Raw genomic sequence first — 26,332 nt, 5'->3', positions numbered from 1 at the left:
TTCACTCAATTCATTCAACTTTAAGTTCCTACAATGTTAGACACTCTGCTAAAACAACTGTGAACAAGGCAGGCATGGTTCCTGTCTTTGCAGAGTTTACAATCCAATAGGGAAAACAGGTAGTATGCATAATCACACAAATTATTAGTTATGATTGGGATCACTGTGACAATAACTTATTTTTATTCTAGTTTGGAAATTCAGGAACAGTTTCCCTGATTGCAATATTTAAGCTGGTATGTGAAGGATGATTCAAAGTTAGCCAGACAGGTGTGAAAGTAACAATCCAAGCCCATTCTAGGAACCAAAAGAAGGGATTTGTTGCTGGAGCAGTGTGGAAGGGAAAGAATGGTGAGAGATGCGAGGCAGGAGCCAAACCACTGGAAGCCTTACTTTTGGGAGTAAAAGAGGGTGCTAAAAAATTAGCAATATCTTTTTTTGGAAACAATTATTGACTCACTCTCAAGCTGGTCTATTATATTGGTAGAACCTACAAAATTATTCTATTCAAAAACTTTGCAAAAATATTTCTAAAAAGTAAAAGTAACAAGCATATATACTAAAGCTATATACATTGATTGAACTTAATAATTTGTAAAATCATTCTTGGTACTTCATATACGTTAATCAGTTTCTTAACCATATTTGTCTCTAAGACTGTTACTGTGTTTTTTTAAATGGGATTTTTCAATATGATCTTATTAGTTTTTTTGGCATAAAATTGTCTAAAAATCATCTTTAAATCTGGAGTTGTTGACACCTTTAACTGACTTCCCTAAAAGCCATAATGTTTAATTTAGGAAATAACAATAGATGATGAGGTATATGGTAAGTTCAGAGAAAATTCTGCAAAATGGAGGATATTCTTGAAATGTGCAAATATTTCAGATTATTTTCACTGTTTTTACCTTAATTCAAAGTACCTTTCTTTAGTATACTTCTTTTTTTACAAGACAAAATTATCCTTGAACAAATTCTTTATTTTATGTCTCTTTTGGAAGTTACACCAAATTTAAATATTATAAAATCTTAGACATTGTGAATGTTATTCCATTACAAAATATACATTTATCCCAATTACAAATATACATTTATCCCAATCAAAAATAGGGGAACCATCAAAAATTCTTCACACAGGTCCAAACAATGCAATCTCTCTACATCATCACTCTTTCCTTTTCACCTCAAAGTAACTCATTATCATGATTTTTATCGTAGTCACTGTCTTTCTCTTCTGTATAGTTCATAGTTCATCACCTTAGAGTGTACACATGAATATTAGCTTTGCTTTTTAAAAAAATTTTAATGTCTTTTAACTTTAAGCTATAGGTCTCCTCTACCTTTCTTCCTCCCTCCTGTACTTTTCCCCTCTCTTGTAATTTATTTGTTGCAAAAACCAGATCATTTGTCCTGTAATTTCCAGCCTGGACTTTGGTGACTGCATTCATGTGCTATAATTTAAAATAATTTCTATTTGCCATTGCTCTTTGTTGTGATGTGATATTAGCAGACAAACCAATATCTAGATCCATCAATTTATACATCTATATAAAGTGTTGCTATCTGCTAATATTATTGCTCACCGTCAATCCTTAAGTTGCTGTCTCTCTCGTCATTCTGGTTGAATGATTTCATTCTCTGGTTGATTCCTAAGGAATGGCTAATGAGAACAACAGTCTCTGAATTCTTGTGTTGTTGACAATTTATCCGTCCTTTTTGTATCTGAAATCAGTTTGGCTGGATATAAAATCCTTGACTCACATTTTATTTCCTTGAGCATCTTGGATAAGAAGCTTCATTTCTTTTGCCAGAAAGCCCAAAGTCAAAGTCTAGTGACAATATAAATCCCCCCCCCTTATATAAAGTTCCAGATCTTATTTATCCTAGAAAAGCTTTCTTGAATTATTGTTTTAATATTTATTCTGCTCTTTTGCCTTGGTTTCTTCTTTGGGAACTTCTATCATATGTTATGCTGGATCTTCTTTGCCTATGTTCTATATATACACCTCTTGAATTATTTTCCTCTGTTCATTTCTTTTTGGCTTTTACAATTTTCCTCCTTTCTAGTTTCTATTTCTAAGGCATTACCTCTTCCATTTATTTGTGTTCTTTAAGTTTTAGTCAGTCTTCATTTCTGAAATATTTTTATTTCTAATTTTCTGAGTTTGAGCATCTCATTTCTGAGGTTTTCTAATAACTTAACATTATTCTCTCATTTATTATATGTTTATAAAACAACTTTTACCTAGTTTTGAAATATTAGGTTAGAGTTCTCATCTGTTTTATAGATACTTCTTTCCGGTGTGACTTCACTATCTGTAGCAGCTTTAGTCCATTTCTTATTCTCTTTGTTTTTATAATGATTTTGTAGGAACTTTGACCTTAATCCTATTCTTTCGCTCATTTTTATGTAAAATTAATTTTCTTAACCTTTTAGAATGGAGGCTTGACTTACAATAATGTTTAAATTTTATATATTAAAACATCCTCTTCTTCCCTTAAAAATTTTTTTTGGGGGGTAAGATTTCAAAATATGGAAGCTTACTTTCAGAGATTTCCTGTTTCTGTTCACCTTTCCAATTTTATCGGGGACATCTTTTTCCTTTGTTTCTATTGTCTCTGTACTGCTCAATTTGGATTCTATTTCCAGCAGTTTTCCTCAGTATATAGTTCTGTACTGGGGGCGCACTTTGACTGGTTAGCTCTTTGGAAAGATATTAGAGTCCAGACTGCTATAGCTCCTTCTGGTCTTACCATGGACCACTCAAACATATCTACAATTAGAGTATGCCATCTTCTCCCAGTTTGAGCTGCTGTAGTCAAATTTGCTTGCTAAGTTTTCAACCAACCTGTTGGTTACTTTGGACTTATCCAGGTATATCAGATGCCTTATCGCTTTTTACTGCCTCCTCTAGCAAAAATGCTGGTAGTGCACAGATCTTTTAGTTGTCAGTGGTTTGTTCCCACTTATTCACAGTTTGGGGTTTGTAGGGATACTTCATGACCTAGTTTGGTTGTAAGTGTTAATCTGATTTTTCCTATTTGCCATTTTTAGTCTCTTTATGTGTTTTAATGGAGAACTAGAGTAACGTTAAAAACTGCATTGACATTGTCATCTTTCTTTCTTTTTTTCTGAGAAGAAGTCTCGCTCTGTAGCCCAGACTGGAGTACAGTGGCATGATCTCGGCTCACTGCAACCTCTGCCTCCCAGGTTCAAGTCCCTGCCTCAGCCTCCAGAGTAGCTGGGATTACGGGCACGCGCCACTGCACCTGGCTAATTTTTTCTATTTTTAGTAGAGACGGGGTTTCACCACGTTGGCCAGGCTGGTCTTGAACTCCTGACCTCAGGTAATCCGCCCGCCTGGGCCTCCCAAAGTGCTAGGATTACAGGTGTGAGCCACTGCGCCCAGCCTGTCATCTTTCAAGAATGGCACCCAAACTACAGTTTTTGGCACTACATTCACTGAGTATTTTGATTGAAAGATTTTCATCTGATTTTGAACAAAATACAATTAAATGTAGAGCCAGTGCTATTTAACTCTCCAAGATAAGGAGCTTGTGCCAGAAACAAACACACGTCTTTCTTCACTGAGAATGTCTTGTTACAAACATGTCTTAGCTCCTTTAAATGGTGTGTGTAAATGGTGGTGTAAGTAGATTTATGTTTTAGCACAAGATCCTTATCTTGTGACCCAGTCACAAATAGTTCATGAACTAGTAGCATGTATTGATTTATAGACTTGTTTTTAAGATAAATTCAATACCAATTTATAAAACAATAGGGTTAATTTAAAAGTAGTTATTTGAAGGCTCAAAAATCCAATTGATGGGCAGTAAAGAAAGACTGCTAATAATGCCCTACTTAGTTATTTTAAAAAATATTCCACATTAGCTTTATTACATTTTGTAGTTCAGTTACTCTAATTGTGTACATAGAGAAATATTTGTAAATTTTAACAACTACAACTTTTATTTAGATTGATAAAATGTTTGGACACAGTTGTGAGTTACATGTATACTGCAACCAATTCCCAAAACACTTTTGCTTCATAATTAATCTTCACGAAACATTGCTTTTCTTGCCATACAGATGTATTATCAATATAAAACAAAATTATGTTAAAAGTTGAAATTTTAATCTTAATTGATATGGTATGTACAATAATGTCAGATGTTTTGATTCTGTTAAAATGGCTTCCAAAAGCTTTTCTCTGATTCCATTAACTTTCTATTTGAAGTATCTGATGGCACTGACATTAACTATGAGATACTTTTTGCTGATAGAGTATGAAGAGATATGGTTTCATGTTTTTATATAGACAAGAAAACTTAGTATTAAAGATGAATGAAATTAACTTAGAAGAATTTAAAAGGTATAAAAGAAAATTCAAGCTTCACAGAGTGATACGCAAATGCACCCTCTGCAGTTGCACCTGTTAAACTGTAATTTTCAGATACTTTTTGTAAAATAACACCTTACTTTGAAAATCTCTGCCAGATTTGTGTATTCTGTCTGGTTTCCAATCTGATTTTCAGTGACACCTTTACAGCTCTCATGGTGGATGGTAAATATTAACAGGTGTTTTGAACAAGTTATATACACATCGATTTTTTTAGTTTTCCACAGAATGTACACTTTCCTTTTAATATCTCTTGTTGCTATCAAAAGGGGTTAATGCAAAATACAAGTCTTAGCAAACAATGAAATAGTTGTAGACTTTTACCATGCAATAAAGCGGAAAATCACTGTAGCAAGAGTCTTCAGACTTTTCTCTATGTGCTGTATTAAAAGATGCCTCATCTGCATTTCTCAAATATATTTCATGCACATATAATCTGTAACTTCCCACATTTCTCACCAACTCTGCCAACTGGTAGTCTACTGGCTTCTCATACATCACAGGCCACACAACTGATTACTACACCAAGTGGCTGGCTGGAGTAACAGTATTGATTACTTTCCTGACCAGCATCCAAACCCAAAAGTCAGCTATCTCCTGCTGCTCATGTCTGCATGTTTCATAAGTGAGTGCCCCCCCAGCTGTCCTTGAATAGAAGGTGTTACACTGAGCCTGGAAAAGGTCAGGAAAAAGAAAAGAATGATTACTCGTCATCTTTTAGATTTAACCACATGCTAAAGTAAGATGTTTCTCATATACTAGTAGATGAGACCATGGTGGAAGCTGGAAGTAAAAAGTGGAAGTTTATCAAATCTGTTCTGACTTGACTTAATGTATTAATAATAATATTTCAGTATAAAATAAAAATTCTGGGGGAAATGCTAAACATACCATAACACCAAAAACTGTTTCCTTTAGTTAATGCTATATGTGGCCTAATTATAGGCCACATGAAACATACCATAACACAAACTGCTTCCTTTAGTTAATGCTATATGTGGCCTAATTGTAGGCCACATGAAAGGTTTTGTACGGTCTTTTAAGAGTAATGCAGTGTTATGACGAATTGTAAGTAGGAGAATATGTTCAGAATTGAGTTTTTCAAAGCATTTTGGCTGCTGTGTAGAGACTGGGCTGAAAGGAGTAAAAGTATATGTAATACTGCTTTTGATTAATAGTGGCAGCAGTGGTGGCAACTGTTTATGACGTGCCAGGTCTTACGTTAATCATGTTGTGCATATTATCTCAATCCTCAAAACAAACTTGTTAGGTAGGTACTATTGTTCCCATTGTATAGTTAAGGCAACTGATAATTCGAAAGGTTAGGTAAGGGTAAAGCCAGGAAGAACTCAAATATAATTCTTATTTGTTTCTAATCTAATTCTTCAAAAGAGTCTTTCACTTTTTATATTTATTTTACCATTAGACTTTTTGAGAGTAGCAACTATGTTTTAAAATAGCACCTAAAGACACATTCTAGCACCTAAAAGCCCTCTGCATCCAAAAGAAGTTCAATGTTTGTTAATTTAACAATAAGTAAATATTTATATTAAAGTAGCTTGGAAATGTTTATTTGACAACATTTGGTAGGTTCGATGTTTTGTATTTATTTGAAATTAATAATGCCAGATTCAAAAATGCTACAATTTAGGATTTTCATTAATTTTAACGAAACTTCTACATCATTAATCTGAAAAAGCAGGTTTTACTGCATTTCACTTAGAAAGAAAAATGATTATACAAGTATAATAAACTTACTATCTCCCTTCAACAGGTTCAATGTCAAGGGTGTTAATTCCACCGCCATGGATTCTTTCAACATCTCTGTCTTTATTTAATTCCAGTCCCAAAACTCTTAAAAATAAAAGGGGGAGAAAGAAATTAACAAGTAATTTAACATTTAAAAATTTCTTATTTAACCAAGATTACTTATGGTACAAAAATCACAAGAAATGTCTAAATCTTCTACCACACATCCTAATGTATTTATAGATTTTTAGAGATCTTGTATAAATGTTTAAAATATCAACAGTAGTAACAATTACATGCAAACTTTTAAAGGTATTTAGAGACTGAAATTTGTATGAAAAAAGTTAAATTCTGATAAATGTAGCTGAGGACATCTAATGGACAAAAGCATAAATTACAGGATTAAAAAAATTCCTTGAAATGTTTCTTAAAGACGGACAGAAATAAAAAATGAGTATGGGCTGGGTGCAGTGGCTCATGCCTGTAATCCTAGTGCTTTGGGAGGCTGAGGTGAGAAGACTCCCTGAGACCAGGAGTTGGAAAGCACCCCAGGCAACATAGCAAGACCCCATCTCTACAAAAAATAAAATAAAAATAAGCTGGGCATGGTGGTGGGCTCCTATGCAGGAGACTGAGGCAGGAGGATTACTTGAGCCCAGGAGTTCGAGGATGCAGTGAGCCATAATCACTTCATTGCACTCCAGCCTGGGTGACAGAGTGAGATCCTGTCTTAAAAGAAAAGAGACTATGTTCAACTGAACATTTATGTGTATTTAAATAAAGCCACTTAAATATCAATACAAATAATTAACAAGTACTCTCACAAACTAAGACAAATGACATTTCTGATATTTTATAACTGTAAACCATCATTATCCTGGTGAGCATATTATTAAGATTAAATGAGTTTGTATATAAAAGGTGCTAATTACAATGCCTAGTACCTTGTAAGTATCTAGCAAATATTAACTATTTGAATCTCTCTTAATCTGTTGGCTGTTATTAGCATCTACACTAATTTAACCAGAATTATTTCTAAATTCATTATTGATTAAAATAATGCTAGTTTAAATATCAAATTATAAATTTTTGGCCTATAAAATTATCAGTTTTTTAAAAAGATAACAATGCACAATGCTGGAAAGGCATAAACTGATACTTTCATTCATTGACATTAGTACAAGTAATTATAAGCATTTTGGAAATCATTTTAGCAGTATAAAGTATCTGATTTGAAGATATACATGTCCCTTTGTCTTCTAGACATTACATATAGTACAACAATGACAAGCAGGCCAGGCGCAGTGGCTCATGCCTGTAATCCTAGCACTCTGGGAGACTGAGGTGGGCGGATCACCTGAGGTCAGGAGTTCGAGACCAGCCTGGCCAACATGGCTAAACCCTGTCTCTACTAAAAATACAAAAATTAGGCTAGGTGCGGCGGCTCATGCCTGTTATTCCAGGACTTTGGGAGGCCGAGGATCACGAGGTTACAAGATTGAGACCATTCTGGCCAACATGGTGAAACCCCGTCTCTACTAAAAATACAAAAATTAGCTGGGCGTGGTGGCGTGTGCCTGTAATCCCAGCTACTTGGGAGGCTGAGGTAGGAGAATCACTTCAACCTGGGAGGCGGAGGTTGCAGTGAGCCGAGATCACACCACTGCACTCCAGCCTGGGTGATAAGAGCAAGACTCCGTCTCAAAACAAAAACAAAAACAAACTAAAAAATGAGCCAGGCCTAGTGGCGTATGCCTGTAATCCCAGAGGCTGAGGCAGGAGAATCGCTTGAACCCAGGAGGCAGAGGTTGCAGTGAGCCGAGATCGCGCCACTGCACTCCAGCCTGGGTGACATTTATTGCAATACATCTATATACATTGCAATTTAGCCTTAGGTTTAAATATCCAGACAAACAGTAATGAGTTATCTGACTTTGATCAATAACAATAACAGCTAATATAAAAAGCCAGGCCGGGCATGGTGGCTCATGCCTGTAATCCCAGCACTTTGGGAGGCCAAGGAGGCCGGATCACTTGAGGTCAGCGATTCAAGATCAGCCTGGCCAACATGGTGAAACCCCGTCTCTACTAAAAATACAAAAAAATTAGCCAGGCGTGGTGGTGCATGCCTATAATCCCAGCTACTCAGGAGGCTGAGGTGAGAAAATTGCTTGAACTCAGGGGACGGAGGTTGCAGTGAGCTGAGATCATGCCACTGCACTCTATACTCCAACCTGGGTGACAAAGCAAGCAAGACTCCGTCTCAAAAAAAAAAAAAAAAGCCTACTACTCATTGTAATAGGTAGTAATAAGAAGTGTAATAAGTGGTAGTCCCAGGAGTGGTGATTATTATTAAATGCATCTCCTGATTATAAGATTAATAGAAGAGTAATTTGCCCAAGGTCACACAGCTAATATTTGGCTGAGCCGCATTTGAACTTTAACATTAAATTTTTTTTTAAATTTACTTTTAGAGACAGGGTCTTCCTCTGTCACCCAGGCTGAAGTGCAATGGCAAAATCATAGTTCACTATAGCCTCAAACTCCTGGGCTTAAGGGATCCTCTTGCCTCAGCCTCCCAAATAGCTAGGACTACAATTGCATGTTACCACATCTGGCTAAGTTTTGGTATTTTTTTGCAGAGATGAAGTATTGCTATGTTGCCCAGGCTGGTTTGGAACTCCTGGCCTCAAGCAATCCTCTCACCTTCACCTCCCAAAGTACTGGGATTACAGGTGTGAGCCACCACATTCGGCCCTGAACTTTGACATTCTTTCCCCAGACCACTATGCTGTTCTGTCATTTCTGAACTTCAATATTTCATCAAAACATTTTTTTTCATATTTTTCCATTGAAATTGCCATTTTTCTGAAAATATTTTTCCATATGATCATTTTTCAAATTACAACAGAATATATGCTCTTTGTAACAAGTAAAACAGTATCATTCAAACATGTATAAAGGTAATCATCTTTTCCTTCAGCTCCCTCTTCCTAACAGTAAGAAGCATGGCTCCCAGTAAGAAGCATGGCTCCCATTACTATCAATATATTTATCAATCCCCTGTATGTAACCAATCTCCCATCTCCACTACCATCCCCTCCCCCAACAGCTTGGGCTCTGATTTCTGTCTCCTCTAAAATCCTTATCACCTAAATTTGTATGTCCCCACAATTAAACTACTTCCTCAACCTGCTCAGGCTCTGAAATTCCACTCTAGGAAACCTAATCCCATACTAAGTGAGAAAGCTTACCTCTGCCCAACATAATGACTTCAGGACTGAATTGCCTGTGAACTAGAAGGAGAGTTTAAGATGAAGGGAAAAGGGCAATAATACTATAAAGGGAAAGAGAGGTGGGGAGTGGCAGGAGACAAGGTGTACAAAACATAGGTTAACATAGCAGGCCTGAGACGGCTACCCTTAAAAAGTTCTGCTTGCAAGATTGGCTCTTGGTTACAGTCTGGGATTTCAGGAGGGTGCCCACCATGACTGGATAAGAATGGCTCACTGTGCCTAAACTATTTGAGAAAATAATGTGCTTTATGATGAATACCTGCTCTACTTTTGGGAGTCTGGAATTTTGGTACATGCTAGATAGACGGTGCCTTTATGAACGGTACCCAGTAAAAACCTTCAACATTGAGTCTCTAATGAGCTTCCCTGATAGACATTTCACATATGTTGTCACAATTTGTTGCTAAAGGAATAGAGTGTGTCCTGTGTGACTCCACTGGGAAAGGATTCTTGGAAGCCTGTGCCTGGTTTCCTCCACACTTTGCCCATGCACCTATTCCCTTTGCTGAGTTTATCTTGTATCTTTTCACTGTAATAAATCACAGTCATGAGTAATTGAGTCATAATTAAATGCTGAGTTCTGAGCCCTTCTAGAAAATCATAAAACCTGGGGATGGTCTTGAGGACTTCCCCCAACACAATGGCATAGGAGTAGAGGGAAAAGAGAAGGGAAAATGGGTGAGGAGAGAGGAAAGAGTAGACACATAAAGGAGGGAGGGTAAAAAGGGAAAGAGAAGAGGGAAGGCAGAAGAGCCTGGGGTAGAAGGGTAAGGACAAAAAGCAAGCCCTGGTGTCTTTTAAAATCACCTTTCCAATCTCTTTTTTATATAAAAGCATTGCTTACTGGTTATTAATAGCTAGCATTCACTTGGCTTAGTTCGTTTCCATGCCAAACTGATTGTTAAATATTTTATCAGTCTCTTACTTCTTCTATGGCACATGCTTGCCCAAATTTTCTATTTAATTTCAGTTTTTACCTTTTATTTTTGTTTTAATGTTTTAAATGGCTTTTATAGGATGTATATTATATGTATGTATATCTATATATGCATTTTTTCCTTTTTTTTCTTTCTTTCTTTTTTTTTTTTTTTTTTTTTTGAGACGGAGTCTCGCTCTATCACCCAGGCTGGAGTGCTGTGGTGCAATCTCGGCTCACTGCAACCTCCAACTCCCAGGTTCAAGTGATTCTCCTGCCTCAGCCACCTGAGTAGCTGGGATTATAGGCATCTGCCACCACACCTGGCTAATTTTTGTATTTTTAGTAGAGATGGGGTTTCACCATGTTGGCCAGGCTGGTCTCGAACTCCTGACTGCAGGTGATTCACCTCCTTGGCCTCCCAAAGTGCTGGGATTACAGGTGTGAGCCACCACGCCCAGCCCCTGTATTTTCTATCTACTATATATTACTTAGTTTTTGTTTTACTTTTTTGAATTTTTAGAATTTTTTACTTATCAATCGGTTTTGGGGGGAACAGGTGGTGTTTGTTTACATAAGTTCTTCAGTGGTGATTTCTGAGATTTTGGGGCACCCATCACCCAAGCAGTACATACTGTACCCAATGTGCAGTCTTTTAACCTTCACCCCACTTCCACCCTTTCCCCCGAGTCCCCAAAGTCCACTGTATCATTCTTATGCCTTTGTGTCCTCCATAGCTCAGCTCCCACTTATGAGTGAGAACATACAATGTTTGGTTTTCCATTCCTGAGTTTCTTCACTTACAATATGGTCTCCAATTCCACCCAGGTCACTGTAAAAGCCATGATTTCATTCCTTTTTATGGCTGAGTAGTATTCCATGATACACACACACACACACACACACACACACACACACAACCACATTTTCTTTATCCACTTGTTGATTGATATGCATTTGGGCTGGTTCTATATTTTTGCACTTGCGAATTGTGCTGTTATAAACATGCATGTGCGAGTATCTTTTTTGTATAATGACTTCTCTTCTACTAGGTGGATACCCGGGAGTGGGAATGCTGGATCAAATGGTAGTACTACTTTTAGTTCTTTAAGGAATCTCCACACTGTTTTCCATAGTGGTGGTACTAGTTGACATTCCCACTGGCAGTGGAAAAGTGTTCCCTTTTCACCATATCCATGCCAACATCTACTATATTTTGATTTTTTGATTATGGTCATTCTTGCAGGACTAAGGTAGTATCACATAGTGGTTTTGATTTGCACATCTCTAATCACTAGTGATGTTGAGCATTTTGTCATATTTGTTGGCCATTTGTATATCTTCTTTTGAGAACTGTCTATCCATGTCAGCCCACTTTTTGTTGGGATTGTTTATCTTTTTCTTGATTTGAGTTCCTTGAATATTCTGGATATTAGTCCTCTGTTGGATGTATAGATTGTGAAGATTTTCTTCCACTCTGTGGGTTGTCTGTTTACTCTGCTGATTATTTCTTTTGCTGTGCAGTTTAATTAAGACCTATCTATTTATCTTTGTTTTTGTCGTGTTTGCTTTTCGGTTCTTGGTCATGAAGTCTTTGCCTAGGCCAATGTCTAGAAGGGTTTTATCAATGTTATCTTCTAGAATTTTTATGGCTTCAGGTCTTAGATTTAAGTCTTTGATCCATCTTGAGTTGATTTTTGTAGAAGGTGAGAGATGAAGATCCATTTTCATTTTCCTCCATGTGGCTTGCCAATTGTCCCAGGACTATTTGTTGAATAGGGTGTCCTTTCCCCACTTTAGGTTTTTGTTTGCTTTGCTGAAGATCAGCTAGCTGTAAGTATTTGGCTTTACTTGTGGGTTCTCCACTCTGTTCCGTTGGTCTATATGCCTATTTTTATTACCACTAGCATGCTGTTTTGGTGACTATGGCCTTATAGTATAGTTTGAAGAAGGGTAAGGTGATGCCTCCAGATTTGTTCTTTTTGCTTAGTCTTGTTTTGGCTATGCAGGCTCTTTTATTCCTAGTTCTGTGAAGAATGATGGTGGTATTTGATGGAAGTTGCATTGAATTTGTAGATTGTTTTTGGCAGTATGGTTATTTTTGCAATATTGATTCTACCCATCCGAATGTAGAATTTAGCTGTGTTTCCATTTGTTTGTGTCATCCATGATTTCTTTCAGCAGTGTTTTGTCTTGTAGAGGTCTTTTACCTCCCTGGCTAGGTATATTCCTAAGTATTTTATTTTTCTTTTTTGAAGCTATTATAAAAGGGGTTGAGTTTTTGATTTGATCCTCAGCTTGGTCACTGTTGGTGTATAGCAGAGCTACTGACTTGTGTACATTAATTTTGTATCCTGAAACTTCGCTGAATTCATTTACCAGTTCTAGGAGCTTTTTGGATGAGTCTTTAGGGTTTTCTAGGTATACAATCACGTTATCAGTAAACAGCAACAGTTTTACTTCCTCTTTACTGATTTGGGTGTCCTTGATTTCTTTCTCTTGTCTGATTGCTCTGGCTGGGACTTCCAGCACTATGTTGAATAGAAGTGGTGAAAGTGGGCATCCTTGTCTTGTTTCAGTTCTCAGGGGGAATGCTTCCCAACTTTTCCCCTTTCAGTATAATGTTGGCTGTGGGTTTGCTATAGATGGCTTTTATTACCTTAAGGTATGTCACTTCTATGCTGATTTTGCTGAGGGTTTTAATCATAATGGGATGCTGGATTTTGTCAGATGCTTTTTCTGCATCTATTGAGATAATCATCTGATTTTTGTTTTTAATTCTGTTTGTGTGGTGTATCACCTTTATGGACTTGCATATGTTAAACCATCCCTGCATTCCTGGTATGAAACCCACTTGATCATGGTGGATTATATTTTTTATATGCTGCTGGATTTGGTTAGCAAGTATTTTGTTGGGGGTTTTTGCATCTATGTTCATCAGGGATGTTGGTCTGCGGTTGTCTTTGTTATGTTCTTTCCTGGTTTTGGTATTAGCATGATATTGGCTTCACAGGAGGATTTAGGGAGGAATCCCTCTTTATCTTTTGGAACAGTGTCAATAGGATTGATACAAATTCTTCTTTGAATGTCTGATATAATTCAGCTGTGAGTCTGTACCTAAACTTTTTTTGGTAACTTTTTTATTACCATTTCAATCTCATTGCTTGTTGCTGGTCTGTCCAGGGTTTCTATTTTTTCCTGGTTTAATCTAGGAGGGTTGCGTATTTCCATGGATTTATTCATCTCCTCTAAGTTTTCTAGTTTATGTGCATAAAGATGTTGATAGTAGCCTTGAATGATCTTTTGTATTTCTGTAGTAAGGGTTGTAATATCTCCCATTTTGTTTCTAATTGAATTTACCAGATCTTCTCTCTTCTTTTGTTGGTTAATCTAGCTAATGATCTATCAATTTTATTTATCTTTTGAAAGAACCAGCTTTTTGTTGCATTTATCTTTTGTGTTTTGATGTTGTTGTCCTTTCAATTTCATTTATTTCTGCTCTGATCTTGGTTATTTTTTTTCTTCTGTTGGGTTTGGGTTTGGTTTGCTGTTTCTCCAGTTCCTTGAGGTTTGCCCTTAGATTGTCTGTCTGTGCTCTTTCAGACTTCCTGAGGTATGCATTTAATGGTATGAACTTTCATCTTAGCACCACTTTTGCTGTATCCCAGAGGTTTTGATAGGTTATGTCACTATTATCATTCAGTTCAAGGAATTTTTTAACTTCCATCTTGATGTCAGGTATTCTATGTCAATTTTTTGTATTTATGTGAATCCTTTTCCCCTAAGGTGTGTGATCCTTTGGGGGTGTTAAACAACCTTGTTTTATCATATTACCAGAATTGTTTTTCTGATTACTTCTCATTTGGGTAGACTATGTCAGAGGGAAGATCTGGGACTCAAGGGCTGCTCTGCAGATTCTTTTGTCCCACGAGGTGCTCCCTTGATTTGGTGCTCTCCTCCTTCCCCTAAGGTTGGGGCTTCCTGAGAGCCAAACTGCAGTGATCGTTATTTGTCTTTTGGATCTAGCCAACCAGCAGAGCTACTGGGGTCTGGTTGGTACAGGGCAGTTTCTGCAAAGAGTCCTGTGATGTGATCTGTCTTCAGGTCTCTCAGCCGTGGATACCAGCACCGGCAACCGTAGAGGCGGCAGGGGAGTGAAGTGGCCTCTATGAGGGCCCTTGGTTGTATTTTTGTTAAATGTGCTGGTTTTGTGTTGGTTGGCCTCCAGCCAGGAGGTGGCACTTTCAAGAGGGCATCAGCTGCAGTAGTATAGAAAGGATACATGCTTGCCCTAGGGTTAGGTGGTGGGCAGGCCGATAGAGCTCCCAGGAGATTATGTCTTTTGTCTTCAGCTACCAGGGCAGGTAGAGAAAAACCATCAGGTGGGAGCAGGGTTAGGCATGTCTGAGCTCAGATCTCCTTGGGTGAGGCTTGCCGCTGCTGCTGTGGTGGATGGGGGCATGGTTCCCAGGCCAATGGAGTTATGTTCCCAGGGGGATTATGGCTGCCTCTGCTGTGTCACACAGGTCACCAAGGAAGTTGGGGAAGGCCGGCAGCCAAAGGCTTCACCCAGCTTCCATGCAACCTACAGCCTAAAGGGCTGGTTTCACTCCCACTGTGCCCCTACAACAGCTCTGAGTTTATTTCCAGCAGGGCTGAGGACTTGCCCCAGGCTTTAAGCCTCCCAGCTGAGAAAGCCAGCCAACTCACAGTTCCTTGGCTGTCCCACAGTGCCTGCAGCGGCAATCCACTTCCTTCAAAGGGTCTGTGGATCCTCTCAGCTTTCCTGGAGTGTTCCTGTGGTAGTTCTTATAGCAAAAGTTCACGATATGCATCTCCATACACTGCTCTGTCCATCCGAGTGGGAGCTGCCAAGTTAGTCCTGCCTCCTATACACCATTTCCTCTCATTCTCCTCTGTTTTAGTGTCTTAAGATGGCTACATATTATTTTTGTTCAATGAGTTCATATGTATGCGTGTGTGTGTGTGTGTGTATACATACATACATATATATATATATATATACACATATATATATATATATTTTTTTTTTTTAGGTTACGAAGTTTCATTGAATATAAGTTTCTCTGGGTCCCCTAAGTTGTAGAAGTGGTTATTCTCCTTTTCCTTGATTTCCAACTTGTAACTTCAATTTTCATTTCATCTTTGATTCTGGAGTTTTCTGAAATGTAATTATGAATTTCCAAAACATGAGAGGTGGTGGTGATGTTACCATGAATTGATTTATTTCCAGTTTCTATACCTTATGATCAAAGAATGTGGCCTGTAAGATCGCTACCTTTTTGAATTTTTTTTTTTTTCTTTTTTTTGAGACGGAGTCTCGCTCTGTCGCCAGGCTGGAGTGCAGTGACACTATGTCAGCTCACTGCAACCTCCGTCTCCAGGGTTCAAGCGATTCTCCTGCCTCAGCCCCCCGAGTAGCTGGGATTACAGGCGTGCGCCACCACACCCGGCTAATTTTTGAATTTTTAGTAGAGACGGGGTTTCACCATGTTGGCCACACTGGTCTCGAACTCCTGACCTCAGGTGATCCACCTGCCTCGGCCTCCCAAAGTGCTGGGATTACAGGCGTGAGCCACAGCGCCTGGCTGAATTTGTTAAAGTTTACTTAGTGGCCAAGAACAATTTTGGTAAATGTACCACTGACTTACAAAAAGTATGTACGTTCTCCACTTAAGGGATGTAAAGTCATGTATCTACTAAATCTAGTTTGTTGTTTCTTCATTTCCTCCATATATATGTAGCTTTATATAATGTCCTTCTTTAAAATGTTTGGTGCTTTTAACCTTAAATCTTACCTTACCTAATATTCGTAGTGATGTCCACATTTTGTTTACAGTTGTCTGATCTCTCTTTATCCTTTAACTTTTTAACTATTCAAGAATTTTGTAAAGTATTTTAAAATATTTTAACTTAATGTATTTATGAGAAACAGCTTTTAGCTTTATTTTGTTTTAAAAATTAATCTGATAATATATGCTTCTTAATGGAAGAAATCAGCCTGTTCACCTTTGTTATGACATCTGATATACTTGGTATTATTCCTTCTTTACTTAATGTCATGGTTTCTTCTTTTACCTTTACTTTTGCTAGTTTAATGAAGTTGCTATTCATTTCCATCTTGTCAATTGAGAAGTGTCTAAAAAAAATTTCGCAGCCATATTATATATTTCCAGCTTGTTTATTATTATATATTTACATTTAATCATACACATACTGCAAGGTTCATAGGTTTCCTCTCCTCTTCATCTTTAATGTTCCTTCGGATTTCATTCAAATACATTTGTTTTTTGATTAACGTTCTTTCCTAATTTTTTTCCTGAAGGGAAATTGGGTAAAATATTTCTATGAACCTTAGCACAAAGATATTTCTTCTGATAGACTGGTTTGTTTGGATTCCCCGGTTGCAATACTTCTTTGTTTTTATTTTTAGATAACTTTTAGTTGCTTTTTGAGACAGAGTCTCGCTCTGTCACCCAGGCTGGAGGGTGGCACAGTCTCAGTTCACTGCAACCTCCACCAAGAGATCCTCGTGCCTCAGCCACGTGAGTAGCTGGGATTACAGGCACCTGCCACCGCACCCGGAGCACGCCCGGCTGATTTTTGGATTTTTAGTAGAGATGGGGTTTTGCCATGTTGCCCAGGCTGGTCTCGAACACCTGAGCTCAAGTGATCCACCTGCCTTGGCCTCCCAAAGTGCTGGGATTACAGGCTGCAATACTTCTTTCTTGTTAGTAGGTATCATTCCAGTGTTTTCTAGTCTCTAGAACTACTGATGAGATGTTTTACCTTTATGAATGGTAAATTCTTTACCATTAGAAGCTTTTAATAATATTTTCTTCATTGCTAGATAAATTTACTAGGTATACATACTTTTATGTCTTTTTTATCAATCTTGTCTGGACTTCAGTGAGCCCTTTGAGTCTATGAATCCAGATCTTTTGCAATTCTTTTTCTTTATTACTGTTTGTTTTGTTCTCCCTCTGGAACTATTATTGTCTGCTAGATCTTTTGAATCTACCCTCCTAATCTCTTATCATTTTCATTACTGGTCTTTTAATTCTTGTTTTATGAGTTGTGATATTTAATTTGATAATTTCATTCATTATTCAATACTTCAGTTCTGGGTAATACTACTATAAAAACTAAACAAAATGCACAGACAGCTACTTGAGGACTCTGAAAAGTAAACAGCCACAGACAATCCCATGACAGAAATGGCTATGGCTACGCATAGTGGCCTGCAGAAGCCAGAACTCTGAGGAAGGGAAATTGTTTTCTCTGTTCATCAGAGCCCCGATCCCAAGAGGGTAGGGGCAATCCCTGTTGTTTATTGCCTCTCTTCTCACTTCTGAGCCCAGACTTGGGCCTAAACTTGGAAGCATATGGCAGAACAGGGTAACTGAACCCTAAAGTTTCTGGCTAGATGGCCAAAACAGGGAGTCCCAGAGAATTGGGAAGCATCCAGGAGATCACAGAGAAGAAGGAGCTCAGGAAAGTGATCCCATAAAGTTGTTTATAAACTCCAGAACTCATCCCTGAGTGAGGCATGCATAGATCTAACCCTGAGTCGTATACAAAGGATTTTGAAAATTGAGCTAATCACTCAGGTCACAGTCTGACCATTGAATGGCATACACCTGGGGAAGATCTGAAGAGACTTTGAAAACTGAGCTAACATTAAAACTACAGTCCATAAGTAGGTAGGTTCTTGTAGCCTGAACCTAATCTTGCTAATTAAATGTTAAAACAAAAATATCAACATTCTTCATAGGATCAAAACAAGACCCAGAGTATTCAAAATGTCCAGGATGCAATCCAAAATTTCCCTGCATATAAAGAACCGTGAAAATTTCAACTTGCATGGGAAAAGACAAACAAAACAAGCCAAAGCTGAGATGACACAAGTGTTGAGATTATCTGATAAAGACTTCAAGGCAACCATTGTAAAATGCTTGAACTTGAGCAACACTGGCATGGTGGCCCGAGCCTGTAATCCCAGTGACTCTTGTGAAGCTGAGGCAGGGGGACTGCTTCAGCCTAGGAGTTCAGGACCAGCCTGGGCAAAACAGTGAGGCCTCATCTCTAAAAATAAAAAAAAAGCTTGAGCAAGCCATTGTGCACACACTTGAAACAGATGTTAAAACAGAAAGTCTTAGCAAAGAAATAGAAGACATAAATAAAAGCCAAATGGAAATTTTAGTTTTCAATATAAAATTATTTTAACTTAATGTATTCACTAACAGATTGGAGATGGCAGAGGAAGAAATCTGTGAACTTGAAGATAGATCCATTAAAATTATACAATCTAACAATATAGAGGAAAAAAGATCGGAGGGAAAAAGAACAAAGCCTTAGGGATCAGAGGAACAATTATAAAAGGACTAACATTTTTGTCATTGGAGGTCTAGAAGGAGAAGAGAAAGAGTGTAGTGTTGAAAAAACATTGGAAAAAATGGCTGGAAAGTTCCCAAGTTTATGGAAAGATATAAGTCTACAAGTTCAAGAAGCAGAATGAACCCTAACTAGGATAAATCCAAAGAGATCTGCAACCAGACACATCATAATTAAACTGCTGAAAACTAAAGACGAAGTCTTCAAAGCAACCAGAGAAAAATGATAAATTACCTATAGGAAAACAATGATTTGAATGGCTGCAGATTCCTTTTCAGAAACCATTAGATCTACTCTAAAAAAATTGATAAACTATATTCTTCAGAGACAAGAAAAAGATATAAGAAGGAAATTTGAGGCATCAGGAATAAAGAGACAGCAACAGAAATAACTATCTGGTTAAATATAATGGCTATTTTTTTCCTTAAAATATGATTGATGGTTGGAAAAAATTATACTGTCTGATGGAGTATATAATGTATGTAAATATAAAATATAAGACAACTATATATATGGTGCAGGGGAAAGGGTGATAAGGTTTCTATATGCCAAATGAAGCAGTAAAACAATGAAATGATCCGAAGTAGACAATGAAAAGTAAGTATTTTATAATTCCTAGAGCAGCCACTAAAGAATTATACAAAAAGATATAGTCAAAACCATAGTATATAAAATAGAATACTAAATAATGTTCAAATAGTCAAATGAAAGCAGGAAAGGGGAAACATAAATATGGAGCAGCTAGCACTCTCACCTATTAGTGGTGGGACTGGAAAATGCTTTTGGAAAACTGTCAGTTTCTTAAAAAGTAAAGGATTTATCTAGTAGCTCCACTGTTATGCATTAACTTCAGAGAAATAAAAGCATATGTTCATACAATGACTCATACATGAATTTTCAGAGCAGCTGTAAATGTATTAGTCCTGAACTGGAAACAACTCAGATGTCCATCGACAAGTGACTAGATAAACTGTGGTATATCTGCACAGTGGGATACTCCACAGCAAAAAAAAGGAATTGATACATGCAATAACATGGAGAAATTTCAAAATAATGTAATTATGCTGAGTGAAAGAAGCCAGACAAAAAAGATTCCATTTATATAAAATACTAGATATGCAAACTAATCTATAGTGACCTAAAGCAGATTAGTAGTTTCTAGAGAAGGAAGAGGGTAAAGCAGAGAAAGAAGGGAGACAGGGATTATAAACGACCGTCAAAAATTTTTTAGGGTTATGGATGTTCTCTTGATTATGGTAATGGTTTCAAAAGTAAATATATGTCAAAATTCATCAAATTGTATATTCTCATTTAATGTGCAGGCTATTGTATGTCAATTATACCTCAATAAAGTTGTAAAATGTTTTTTTAGAGGGTGTAAACTGTGAACACTGCATATCAGTGTTCATGGTTTTGCTCTTACATGATGACAAGGAAGAACAGCAGACATCTCCTATGAATAAAATGGAACTATATAATTGTTTAAGCAAAAACATCACTTAATGATGGAAATATTTTTTAAAAAATTTTAGGCTGTGTGGTAGCTCGCACATATAATCCCGGCACTTTAGGAGGCAAAGGCAGGGGGATCACTTCAGCCCAGGAGTTCAAGACCAGAATGGGAAACATAGGGAGACCCCATCTCTACGAAAAATTTAAAAATTAGCTAGGTGTGTGCGCACATGTCTGTGGTCCCAGCTACCTAGGAGGATGAGATGGTAGGATCATTTGAGCCTGGGAAGTCGAGGCTGCAGTGAGCTGTAATTGCACCACTGCATTCCAGCCTGGGTGACAGAGCAAGACCCTGCCTCAAAAAAAAAAATATTTTTTTAATTTTTAAATACTTTATTTGTCTTAAACATATAAGCAATCCTCACTTCGCACAGTCTGATATGAATTTCAGTTACCACAGTTTATTAACTGTGAGAAATAGCATAAAAGTTTGCTACTAGCTTTTCAGTTCACAAATCATTACATAAATAACATATGAATCAAAATTAGTGACCCACTTGCAGTTTTACTTCTTTCAAAGTCTATGGGTGATTGGTCACTGTGCATCTGTTATTCAGTTCACACACAGGCTGCAAAGCATGGAGGTTTATTATTAATATTTCTGTGCCCTTGAGATAAACCCACATGGAATTTTACAGATTAAAAGAGGAAATTGGCCAAAAGAATGAAAGTGCACTAAAGAAGAGTGATAATACTAGAAGTGAAACTTGCATTAAACATAAATGGAGCAAATGAAAAAAAAGCTGCCTGTGGGAACATGCTGATTGTGGCAACAATGACACTGCCGCCATTTGAGACATTCTAGATATGCAGACTGAGGAAATCAGTGAAGGTGAACTTATAGACATAAATGAGGAAAAGTGATTGTGATGAAAGGCTGATGATGTGTCAGAGGAAGTGACACTGGCAAAAAAAACACATTAAAGGAACTCTCAGAGATATTTCACAACATTGAAAACGTAATGGATAAAATGTTGGAAACTAATATTTAAATTTCTCCAGAACGCAGAACTCATAAGCAACTGTGTTCTCCAAGTAAATATCTTCACAGGTTCCTCAATTAATGTGGGCAAAATTAAAAGTACAACTTGCTTCTTCCCTTTGGAAAACCCTCTCTCAGAGTATATTACCAACATTCAACTTCTTATACAAGGCATAGATCTGGGAATCATTATTCATTCTTCTCTTTTTGTCATTCACGTATCCACTCAATTTGCATGGCCTGTTGATTCTATTTCTCAGACGTTGTTCAAATCTCTCCACTATCTTTATTCTACTTGGCAACTCTGTGGCCCAGGCTTCCAACAACTCTCTCCCGGACAAGTGTAATCACAACAGTTACCTAACTTGGCTCCCACTCTTGTTCTCAGTTGCAACCCATTCTCCAAGCAGAAAACAAAACGCAATAGCTGTTACCTTATTCTCATCTTCACACCTCTACTCAAGTACACAAGGCTCTTCCTCATCTAGTTTCTGTCTACTTCATCTCTTGTCAATGGTCCCTACCCCAATTCTCCGCTCTAGTCATTCTGAACTTTGTTCAATTCCTGGCCTGTGTCCTCTGCCTTTAATAGGCTGCCTGACACACTGTAGGAACTCACTAAATATGCAGACTGAATGAATGAACGAGTCCATGGAGGGCAGTTATTCTTTGGAGTAACTTGAGAAGGAATACAGTACAACGAAGTATTCTTATTTAGGTTTATAGTGTCTTCACCTGAGCCCGCGGGGGAACCCCCCCCCCACCCCCGCCGCCCCCCGCCTGCAAGTTGTTACCAGTAAATAAAAGGGATCCTATTTTAGCAAGCCACACAGCATTAGAGGGCAAATAATTGTTTGGTGGCAGGAGAGCGATGAGACGGGAAAGTGTGGGGCAAAGCTTACAGTCATTGGTTCAGATTCTAACTGGCCTGTTAGCCAAAAAGTAAGGTTTTCTTTACCTCCGTGTTGACTCTGCTCTCCGAAGGCGAAGAGGGTCCTCCAAACCCGTTTGGCGAGCGGACAAAAACCCCAGCATATCGTGTCCTCCCACCGGCTGGAGCACTGGACGTCGCCATGACAGAGCTCAGGGGCGGGACTGGAACAGCAGAGTCTCCCATTGGTCAGTCGGTGATATATCCGGCCAATGGTGAGCGCCGTTACTAGAAGGGCTCCAGGATGGAGGCCGGCCTGACTTCTCCTCCTCGGTGGGCTGGGTCGGCGGCTGGAGCATTACCCCTACTGCGGGTCCCGCTGCTGGCAGCGCTGGAAACTGGGTGGACGGCATGGGTTGGTCTCAGGATTTGTTCCGCGCCTTGTGGAGATCGCTGTCAAGGGAAGTGAAGGAGCACGTGGGCACGGACCAATTCGGGAACAAATACTACTACATCCCGCAGTACAAGAACTGGAGAGGTGAGGTGGCGGCGTGGGCAGCGATTGCGTGGGCAGTGATTGCGAGGTCAGTAAAGGAGGGAAAAGTGAGAGCCCCTAGTCAACTAACGCATCATGCGACACTTAGGGTGTCACCGGAGAGAATTTCCCGAGTTCGTTCGCCCCTGTCGACCCCTTCACTCTGGCATCGGAGCCCTACCCGGCCCGGCTCTGGGCGCCTTGGCCCGGCCTCGTGCGTCCGCGGTCCCTACTACCCAGCGCCTTCCCCCGGCGTGCCCCGGGCTGCTTGCGCTGTAAGGCGCACCACCACTTTCCTCCCAGCCACGCCTGTAGAGGAGCCTCAGTTTTAGCCCTGGACTGGCGACGGAGGCAGGGAAAAGTCCACGGAAATCTTTCACCAAAGGGGCTAGAAGGGCCAGGGGAGGGGTTTTTCGTACGCTGTTCCCAGCCTTGTGACCCAGAGCTGAGTGGTGTAATTGAAGAGGAGTATCTTCAGCGCCTCGGCTGTCCTCTTTCTTGGTGTTTACCCTTTTCGGTGGCACCCTGGCTCCGGCGCTGGCCCCATGCGCCTTCCTTACTACCAAGACTTGTCAGAAGTAGGTCCATATCCCCACAAGGCTCGCTGATTCCTTTCTCGGGAGTTGATATTCCAAGACCCCGTTGAGCTCAATTTAAGAAACGTGGCACTAATCATGGTGTTACTGTGTAGGATTCGTGCCAAGTAGTTGAGCGGGTTGTTTGGGGAGTAAGGAGGCGTTGCTGTCCATTGAAATCACACTGTGTAGCCGCCGTCGTAACCTCTTCTGTGTTGTTCCATCGCTGCATGCAGAAAATGTCAGGTTTTGGGCGAAGAGGCGTGGGTTAGAATCTCAGCTTTGACACCTGATAGCTCGGGAATCACGGAAAAAGTACTTGTCCTCTCCAAGTCTCATCATCCTCACTTGAAAGTTAGAGATAATATAAGATCAGCAATGTTGAGAAGCACTAAGACCTTTCCAAGATTATGTGCCATTCATTTCCCACACATATAAAATGTATTCTGTGATTTATCACTCAATTAATTTATTTTTGCCTGGCCTTTTTCTGTAACTTATTTTAATATTTAGACTTGTTTCCCTAATGAGCTCCTCTGTCAGGCAGGGTATATGTCTCACAAAAAAAGAAAAAAGCCTACAAAGAACATAGCATGGTGTTAAGTATTTCTTGACAGGTTGCAAGCAGAGAGATGTTTCTTTTCCATAAGTTGTCAGTAAAATTAAAAATATGCAAACTGTCAGATTGAGTTTTTTTAAATTGAAATATAATTTACATACAGTAACATTCACCCTTTATGGTGTACAGTTTTATTGTTTTTGACAAATGAGTAGAGTAACCTCACTGGATTCAAGTGATAGAATAATTCCATCACCATCAGAATTTCCTCTAACTCCTTAGTAGTTCATTCCCACACCCTTTGGCAACTACTGATGTGTTTTATGGGCCTATAGTTTTGTCTTTTCTAGAATATCATATAAATGGAATTATACAGGATTTAGACTTTTGAGTCTGGCTTGCTTCACATAGCATAATGTAGCTGAGATTCATCCATGTGTCAGTAGTTGTTCCTTTTTATTGCTCAGTAGTGTTCCATTGTATGGGTTTGCCAGTTTATCTGTTCACAAGCTGAAGGACATTAGGATGTTTCCAGTTTCTGTGATTGTGACAAAAGCTCTACAAACATTCCCATACAGGATTTGTGTGAACGTAAGTTTTCATATCTCTTGGGTAAATATCTAGTAGTGGGATTACTAAGTTGTGTGATCAATGTGTGTTTAACTTTATGAGAAACTACCAAACTGTTTTTCTAAGTGGCTGTACCATTTTGTATTCCTGCCAGCAATGCATTAAAATTCTAGTTGTTTCCACACCCTCACCAGCACTTAGTATTATCTGATTTTTGGGTGTGTTTTTATTTTTATTTTAGCCATTTTGATAGGTGTATAGTGGTATCTCATTGTGATTTTAAGTTTCATTTTCCTAATGCCTGAGGATGTTGGCAGTCTTTTCATGTGCTTATTTACTATCTACAGATCTTCGGTGAAGTATTGTTCAAACCTTTTGCCCATTAAAAAATACATTTATGGCTGGGTCCGGTGGCTCATGCCTGTAATCCCACCACTTTGGGAGGCCGAGGTGGGTGGATCACCTGAGATCAGGAGTTCCAGACCAGCCTGGCCAACATGGTGAAACCCCATCTCTACTAAAAATACAAAAATTAGCTGGGCATGGTGTCACGCGCCTGTAATCCCAGCTAGTCGGGAGGCTAAGGCAGGAAAATCACTTGAACCTGGGAGGCGGATGTTGCAGTGAGCCGAGATCACACCACTGCACTCCAGCCTGGGTGACAGAGTGAGACTCCACCTCAAAAAAAAAAAAAAAAAAAAAAACAAGCCCAAAAAACAACAAACAAATATATTTATACCAGTTTTTGTATCATTCATTTCTATAGAGATACAATACCATTAAAGTTTCAAATTAACAGTCATGTCTATTCTACAATAACATGAATATTTTATTTTTACATATTCTCACTAATTTTTATATTTTCTTACATAATTGTAATTGCATTTTGAGAGTTTTATTGAAGTATAATTGACAAAAAAAATTGCCCATGCTTAAAATGTATAATTTGGTAAGTTTTGACATATGTATATATCTGTGAAACCATCAACACAGTCAAGAAAATTAACATATCCAATATCCACAACAATTTATTGTGCTCCTTTCTAGTCTTGCCTTATGCTTCTGCTTCCATGGATAGGCACTCATCTGATTTCTGACACTATACATTAGTTTGTATTTTTTATAATTTTTATTTAGTTATTTTTATTTGTTTATTTTGAGATGGAGTCTCGCCCTGTCGCCCAGGCTGGAGTGCAGTGGCGCTATCTCGGCTTACTGCAACCTCTGCCTCCCAGGTTCAAGTGATTCTCCTGCGTCAGCCTCCCGAGTAACTGAGATGTGTGCCACCCTGCCCAGTTAACTTTTTGTATCTTTAGTAGAGACGGGGTTTCACCATGTTGGTTAGGCTGGTCTTGAACTCCTGGCTTTGTGATCTGCCTGCCTCGGCCTCCCAAAGTGCTGGGATTACAGATGTGAGACAGTGTGCCTGGCTAGAATTTTATTTAAGTGGAAGCATACAGCACATATTCTGCTTTTTTTTTTTTTTTTTTTTAGGTTCTTCACTCAGCATAATTATTTTGAGATTCATCCATGTTTTTGTGTTTATCAGTAGTTTATTTCTTTTTAATGCTGAGTAATATTCCATTGTATGTATATACCATAATTTGTTTATCCATTCACCTGTTCATAGATATTTGGGTTGTTTCTAGTTAGGGGTTATTACAAATAAATTATGAACATTCATGTGTAAGTCTTTGTATGGACTTATGTTTTTATTTCTCTTGATGTAATATTTAGAAATGGAATGGCTGAGTCAACTTGTTAGGTGTATGTTTAACTTCTTAAGAAACTGCCTAAGTGGTGGTACCGTTTTACCTTCCCACCAGGAGTGTATGAGATTTCCAGTTGTCCTATATCCTTATCAACACTTGGTATGGTCAGTCTTTTTAATTTTAGCTCTTCTAGTAGGTGTGTTGTGGTATCTCATTTTTTTCCTTTAGTTTTCTGTTTGC

The 26,332-nt window shown here is 38.5% G+C and overlaps 2 protein-coding genes across 3 annotated transcripts in view; one reads left to right on the top strand and one right to left on the bottom strand.

Moving 5' to 3' along the window:
• The window catches only part of ERCC8 (ERCC excision repair 8, CSA ubiquitin ligase complex subunit), a 71,656-nt gene extending 49,281 nt beyond the window's left edge, over positions 1-22,375 (bottom strand). The window contains exons 1-3 of one of the 2 annotated variants that reach the window (XM_008952761.3): positions 22,229-22,362; positions 9,404-9,445; positions 6,159-6,254 (exon numbers count right to left, since the gene is read on the bottom strand). Coding sequence is in view for 1 of the 2 variants with exons in the window: in XM_003827408.6 (XP_003827456.1) it covers positions 6,159-6,254; positions 22,229-22,305 (173 nt within the window). In the remaining variant the exon portion in view is untranslated. Of the gene's footprint in view, positions 1-6,158; positions 6,255-9,403; positions 9,446-22,228 lie in introns of both variants that reach the window. The other variant, XM_003827408.6, reaches the window with a different exon arrangement.
• A 171-nt stretch (positions 22,376-22,546) lies between these two features.
• NDUFAF2 (NADH:ubiquinone oxidoreductase complex assembly factor 2) overlaps positions 22,547-26,332 on the top strand; it is a 209,597-nt gene continuing 205,811 nt past the window's right edge. Inside the window, exon 1 of the mRNA XM_003827410.4 lies at positions 22,547-22,679. Within this exon, the coding sequence (XP_003827458.1) occupies positions 22,553-22,679 (127 nt within the window). The 5' untranslated portion in view covers positions 22,547-22,552. The remainder of the gene's footprint in view (positions 22,680-26,332) is intronic.

Source organism: Pan paniscus, chromosome 4 (genome assembly GCF_029289425.2).
Source record: "Pan paniscus chromosome 4, NHGRI_mPanPan1-v2.0_pri, whole genome shotgun sequence".
In the NCBI taxonomy this organism is placed as follows: Eukaryota; Metazoa; Chordata; class Mammalia; order Primates; family Hominidae; genus Pan; species Pan paniscus.
The sequence above is the reverse complement of the archived record's forward strand: the minus strand, read 5'-3'. Positions and strand labels throughout refer to the sequence as shown.